Source organism: Wolffia australiana, chromosome 4 (assembly GCF_029677425.1).
Source record: "Wolffia australiana isolate 7733 chromosome 4, ASM2967742v1".
In the NCBI taxonomy this organism is placed as follows: domain Eukaryota; kingdom Viridiplantae; phylum Streptophyta; class Magnoliopsida; order Alismatales; family Araceae; genus Wolffia; species Wolffia australiana.
This window is the reverse complement of record NC_135838.1, coordinates 12,578,383-12,585,398: the sequence shown is the minus strand read 5'-3', so window position 1 is coordinate 12,585,398 and position 7,016 is coordinate 12,578,383. Positions and strand designations below refer to the sequence as shown.

At 44.7% G+C, this 7,016-nt stretch overlaps 1 protein-coding gene across 1 annotated transcript; it reads right to left on the bottom strand.

Annotated features, from left to right (window-relative positions):
• Positions 1-5,289: 5,289 nt before the first annotated feature.
• On the bottom strand, positions 5,290-7,016 carry LOC144701974 (geraniol 8-hydroxylase-like). Its single transcript, XM_078573811.1, has 2 exons — positions 6,126-7,016; positions 5,290-6,059 (listed from the first exon to the last, which is right to left on the bottom strand). Exons 1-2 carry the CDS (start codon positions 6,990-6,992, stop codon positions 5,412-5,414), a joined length of 1,515 nt encoding a protein of 504 aa, XP_078429937.1. The 5' UTR covers positions 6,993-7,016; the 3' UTR covers positions 5,290-5,411.

Genomic DNA, 7,016 nt, shown 5'->3' with positions numbered 1-7,016 from the left:
TTAAAAAACAGAGATGAATCGGTTTTAGATCCAGCAAATCCAAGTTCTTGAAGTGCAAATGTAAGTTTATGAAACCATGCTTGGGGTGATTGTTTTAACCCATAATTAGATTTTTTTAACAAACACACAGCATTAGGATGGGAAGAATCTTTAAATCCTTGAGGTTGCCCCATAAAAACAGTTTCATTTAGATCACCATGCAAAAATGCATTTGATACATCAAGTTGATGTATTTTCCATCTTTTGCAAATAGCTATTGATAATAATAGTCTAATAGTTGTGTGTTTAATAACTGGGCTAAAGGTTTCTGTAAAATCAAAACCTTCTTGTTGATTATATCCTTTAGCCACTAATCATGCTTTGTACGTATCTATTTTACCATCAGGTCTGTATTTCAATTTGTAAATCCATCTGCATCCGATTACATGTTGACTGTCAGTCCTTGGTACTAGTTCCCAAGTTTTATTCTGTATGAGTGCGTCATACTCCATCTTCATAGCTTGCATCCAATTTTTATCTTTGGATGCTGCACTGAAGCTGGATGGTTCAATATTAATCGCACTCACAGTGAGACATGTTGGAATCGGGTGTCTGATGATGGCTGAATTCAGAGTAGGTTGCTTATGATGTGTATCCCATTGTTGGTACACATCACTCAACAACCGTACTTTTACTTGTTCTCCAGAGATAGGAGTATGATCTAATGTACTTGATATTTCGTCAAGTTTTGATGAAGGTGTCACAAGAATCTTAGTAGACTGAATATTTATTTCATTGCAATTGTATAATGATTCAATAGGTATTTCGGTATCCTTATCAACATCTGAGTCTTGATCAGATGCTGATGAGGATACTGGAGTAGATTCAATACTAGGAACAGTCAGCAAATTGGATGGTGCCTTATCAGGTATACCTTCCTCTTTATTCATGTTACTAGCATAAGGAAATACATCTTCATCAAACACAACATGTCTAGAAATATAAATTTTACCTGTCTTGAGGGATAAACATCTGTAGCCGAGATGCATTGCACTGTAGCCGACCAGCACGCACTTGTCAGATCTGTCATCTAGTTTATGACTAGCATATGGATGTAAGAATGGAAAACATTGGGAGCCGAAATTTTTTAAAAACATATATTCAGGCATTTGATTATATAGCTTCTCAAATGGAGATTTATTGTTTAGAACTGGAGTAGGAAGTTTATTGATCAGGTATGCAGCAGTGGCCACTGCTTCATCCCAAAATTTTTTTGGCATAGAGGCATGATGTAGCATGGCCAGTGCTGTTTCAATAATAGGTCTGTGTTTCCTCTCAGCAGTACCATTCTGTTCAGGGGTATGTGGACAAGATACCCGATGAACTATTCCTTGGTCTGTGAGATATGAGTGGAGAGATTGAAATTCTCCCCCCTAATCCGACTATAGAATTTTTATTTTTGATGAAAAAAAATTCTCAACTCGCCTCTTGAAATCAATAAATTTATTTAGTACTTCATTTTTTCGTTTTAACAGATATAACCATGTATATCTGCTAAAATCATCTATGAAAACTACATAGTATGAAAAACCCAAATTCGAAACCAAGGGTGCTGGACCCCATAAATCTGAGTGAACGATTTCAAGTGGCCGGTTAGAACGATTTTCTGAAGTTTTAAATGGTAATCGATGAGATTTAGAGATTCTGCATGAATCACAGACATACTTGTTCGAATTTTGAAAACATGGAAGTCCAAAATTTTCAATTACAGACTGCACAACTTTGAGTTGAGGGTGTCCTAGACGAGAATGCCACGTGCTGGAGGATGCTTTCTCTCCAACCAGTGCCGCTGGTTGGGTTGTCGATGGCATCAGACAGTACATGCCATTTTTAATTGTTCCCTTGAGGAGGATGCATCTGGTTTTCTCGTCCTTCACAAGACAATAAGAAGGATGAAATTCGACACATACATCATTGTCCAAGGTTAGTTTATGTACTGACAGAAGATTTTTCTTAATTTCAGGTACATGCAAGATATCTTTAAGATGAAGATTTTTGCTATATGTTGAAATTTTTGAGGAACCAATGGATAGTATTTTCAAACCTGCACCATTACCTATTTGAAGTTGTTCATTTCCTTGGTAGTTTGTTGCAGCTGGGACGAGGCTTGGATCAACTGTCACATGATGCGTGGCACCGCTGTCAGGGTACCATACGTTGTTTTCTGCTGTGTTTAAAGTGTAGGCCCTTGGTGGATTGTGTCTTGCTGAATCAAGACTCTGTAATCTTGCAAATTCTTGACAATCTCGTGCTCTATGGCCAAGTAAAGTGCAGATCTGGCATCTGGGCTGGAATTTGTTGTTCCTGTTCCTCCCTCGTCCACGATTCTGTCCGAAATTTCTTGTGCTGTGGTTATCCTTTTGAGACGATTGAGTTGAGGCTGATCCTTGTTGACTCTGTGCAGCATTGGCCCTAGGATGAAGACTATTGGCACTAGCTTTTTCTTGATATGCCAGATATACCTCGTGGCCTTTCAAATTTGTCACAATGTCTTCAAAACTCAAATTATGAAGATTAGCATTGAAACACATTACTAATTGACTATACTCGGTGCCCAATCCCCTCAAGAAAGTATAATTTTTCGTATCCTCATCTATTGTGGCTCCAACAGAGTCTAAAGATTCGGTTACAAATCGAAAATGCTTCACATATTCGTCAATTGACATAGCACCTTTTGAAATCGTATGAAATTGACGATGTAAATCCATGATTCTAGCTTTAATTGTGCTAGAGAATGTATTTTCGAGGAGATTCCATGCTTCTTTAGCAGTTTTCGCTTTGCTAATACATGGAATAACAGATTCTGATAAGGTGGAATGTAGGAATCCGAGTACCTTTTGGTCGTTTTTCCACCATAGCTTGTACCCGGGATTTTCACAAATTCTTCCATCTGAACCATAAACTGACAATGTGGCGGATCATTCTGAACAAATGGAATCAAATCATACCCGTTCATAATGGGAACAACGGAGCTTTTCCAAATCTGGTAATTGCTGTCGTTCAGCCTGACCAAAATGGTGGCTCCGGGCGGTATTGTCACCGGGACTTGTCCTGCGGCGACGGCAGAGGGCGAGGCAGTGGTGAGCGCTCCCATTTGTGCTTCTCCAGCCCTGATCGGTTCTCGCTATGATACCATGTTGAAACTTTCCATGGCTCTCGATCGTTGAGAGAATAAGAGACAACAAGAAAGAAGAAGAAGAAAGAAGAAGGAAGGGGAGACACGGATGAGAGAGTAATGAGAGATCGTTGTTAAATCCGCAAATCTTTATGTGATTACATGTGTTGTTTATATAGATAATTCGTACTGTAAATATAGTAAAAAGTTGTTAATTTATATATCCTTTGTAACGATCCTAACGGACATATAAATTCAAACACGGCTCAATCGCAGCCGTTATAACGCATCAGGGTCCATGGATCTCATCCGTTGGATCGATGGGCCTCTGCGAGAGTTTATAACGGTCACGAGTAATCGTGACCGTTATAACACTGATGGGTCCACCAATCTCTTTCGTCTGATCAGTGAGCCCAAGACGGTCGTTAATCCTAACTATCTTCATCCTATCTATCTTTCAAACCTATCTATCTTTAATCCTACATCTATCTTTAATCCTATTCTAGGTTGGAACTTATATTTGATCCTAACTGCTATCTCTAACGAGTATACAATAGTTAATTATTACTATCTAATCTTTAGTTAAGTCCCTATCGAGTCATTTTCTGCTTCTGGTGAGCCATCCTCTGCTGCTGGCGAGTAAAACTCCTTATCAACTATCGCTCTCCATCTCACTCTCTCCCTCTCTCCCTCTCCCTCTCGCTCTCTCTCTCTCGCGACGAAGGGAGAGGGAGAGCGCGAGAGGGAGAGTTAGATAGAGCAAGAGGGGGAGAGAGAGAGAGAGAGCCAGAGAGGGAGACGAAGGGAGAGAGAGATAGAAAGGGGGAGCGACGAAGGAAGAGAGAGAGCGCGAGAGGGAGAGAGAGAGCGCGAGAGGGACAGAGAGAGAGAGGAAGAGCAAGAGAAAGAAAGAGACAGAGCGAGAAAGAGAGCGTGAGAGAGAAAGAGACAGAAGGGGAGAGAGAGCGAGAGAAAGAGAAGGAGAGAAAAAGTGGGAGAGACGAAGGGGGAGAGAGAGAGATAGAAGAGGGAGCGACAAAGGGAGAGAGAGCGCGAGAGGGAGAGAGAGAGAAATAGGGACAGCGAGAGAGAGAGCAAGAGCAAGAGAGAGAGAGATACAGATAGAGACAGAGCGCAAGAGAGACAGTGAGAGAAAAAGAGAAAGAGGGGGAGAGAGAGCGTGAGAAAGAGAAGGAGAGAAAAAGAGGGAGAGACAAAGGGAGAGAGAGAGACAAAGGGATAAATTTTCTCCGCTGCTGTAACTGTTTTTTTGTAACCGCTTATCTCTCTCTCTTTTCTCTCTCACTCTCTCTCTTCTATCTCACTCTCTTTTCAGCCAATCAGAGGCCAGAATGGTACACCACTTTGCTTTATAGTAGTATAGATGATGGTCTTTTCCAGTGTTTTCATCTTTGTCTTTCCCGTTACAATGCAACATTCTATTTTTTATCAAATCGTCAATCTCCAATCATACTTGTATTTACTTCTGACCCGTATATTTTCGATCCTATCTTTCTCTGAACTTACGTTGAATCCTAGCCACTATAATCCAGAACGAGTATAGGGCAGGTATTCAATTTCACCAGTCAACCTCCAATCATACTTATATCTACTTCTGACCCGTATATATTCGATCCTATCTTTCTCTGGACTTACGTTGAATCCTAGCCACTAATCCAGAACGAGTATAGGGCAGGTATTCAATTTCACCAGTCAACTCTTTAAGCTTAATCCTTTTGGTCGAACACCAATACGTGGCAGGTGTGCGACTAAAACTCCTTGCCACAAATAATGCAATCACAAACTGAAGGATTTAGGAGAACACCTGTAGGTGCCATGACAGCGGAATCTACACCTTGAGCTCCTAGAATCACCTTTAGAAACCATGAACTGGATCCAGCAAGCCTGAGGCTCCCGCTATGGTTCAGGGACCTGGAAGACCAGGTAAGCAGCTCGATTTCAGGATGCTGGTTGTCCTAATTGGTATGCCCTTTATAGGGACTAACCATAACCTCCCTTAAGCATACTAAACCCTAAGTGTACTCGTCTCCCATGGAAAAGACGTCTCCCATGGAAAAGACGGTGATACCCTTATCCCATATGGTCAACAAGGTCAACAATCCAACACAAACGGCTTGCAATCAGAAGATCTTGCTCTTATTCAATATTTTGGCCAAATGATCTGAAGTTATTGACATATAGGAGGTCGAATACTTAACCAGAACACATAGCCTTTTTAGTTCAGAATTGAGGGCCTCTATTTCGCAAGAACAGGTACGGCTAGAAGGGGTTCTGCCTTGGAAAGGGTAAGGCCGAACTCCTCCTCCATGCAGATATCAGCCGGCAACGTCCCTTCCGGAAGACGCCACTCAAAGAACCATATAAAGTTGGCAATAAGGAGGTGCATCATCCTCGACGCAAGAGGCAAGCCAGGGCAGACCCGCCTACCGGCCCCGAACGGGATAAACTCCATGTGCTGACCTTTGTACTCGACGTGGCCGCGTTCTCCGGCGGCGAACCTCTCAGGTCTGAAGAGGTCGGCGTCGGAGCCCCACGTCGTCGGGTCCCGGCCAATAGCCCAGGCGTTTACCATAATTCTCGTGCCCGCTGGAATGGTGTAACTAGACTTACTCTCATCGTCCGCTGCCAAATCGACGGTCGCAGATGCCCGACGAGGAATGAGTAGAGGGGCCGGCGGGTGAAGCCGGAGCGTCTCCTTAACGACAGCTTGTAGGTAAGGCATCCGGGCAATGTCAGACTCCCCTACCGCGTCTTCTCCAGATCCGTCCATGGCTGCGGCCACCTCTTCTCGCGCTCTCTCCATGGCTTTAGGGTTCCGCAGGAGCTCCGCCATTGCCCATTCCACCGTTGAAGAACTCGTATCGCTTCCCGCTGCGAACAGGTCCTGCAAGAAAAATAACAACCCCGTCATGTTGTGCAATATGGCGGGGGATAGAGAGGGCGATGAGACCAGAAGGAGAGCCTCCACGGTTGGTCGGTCGAGTTCCTTAGCGGACATTGCGTCGAGGACGACGTCCATAAAATCCTCAGGCTCAGATATATCCCTTGATTTTCTCGAGCTCTGGCGATCGTCCATCTTTGCAAAGAATATGTCCTTCAACTTCTGCAGATCCCGCGTGGCTCTTCGGCGGCGGCCCTGCAGATCCAGCCACCTGAGCAGAGGGAAGTAGTCGGAAATGTTGGGGCTGGCGACCTCTATCATGCACTGTCGAACCAAGTGTTTGAAGTCACCGGAAGAATCCTCCTCATATCTTGTCATGTCCTCGGAGAAGATCGTGTTGGACAAGAGGTTAATGGTGACCGTGAACGCCGCGCGCCAAACGTCGACGGGCTCCCTTTTTCTTGCGCTCTCTTTCAGGACGGAGACGAGTTCTCTGACCTTTCTCTGGCGTAAGTCCTGGCTCTGGTCGAGACTCTGGCTGTTGAATATGTGGGAGTTGCAGATCTTGCGGAGAGCTCGCCAGGCGGGGCCGGGGGGTGTATGAACCATGGAAAGCTTGTAATGGTCTAGAGCCCGGAGCGCGTCGGGCGGGGCCCGGTACGACAGAACCTGGTCGTGCTTGCGGAGGACTTGCGCCGCTGCAGCGGGGGAGGAGACGAAGAGATAGGGAACGACGCCCAGGCGCAAGGACATGAGGGGCCCATGTTGGCGCGCGAGCTCTGCGAAGGAACGGTGTGGGAGGTCGCCGAGTTGGAGGAGGTTGCCCAGCAATGGTAGGGGCCGTGGCCCCGGGGGCAAATTCTTGAGAGGTTTTCGGAGGACATGACGCAAGAGAATCAACAGAAGAAACAACATCAACAAGTACTCGAACGCCATCTTCTTCTTCGTGTGGGTTTCTGA

Bases quoted from the DNA above. Each gene is read 5' to 3' on its own strand.
- LOC144701974 (XM_078573811.1), bottom strand. From the start codon at position 6,992: ATGGCGTTCGAGTACTTGTTGATGTTGTTTCTTCTGTTGATTCTCTTG. The intron at 6,060-6,125 runs GTCTCATCGCCC...TTTTTCTTGCAG, and splicing joins CCGTGGAGGCTCTCCTTCTG to GACCTGTTCGCAGCGGGAAG.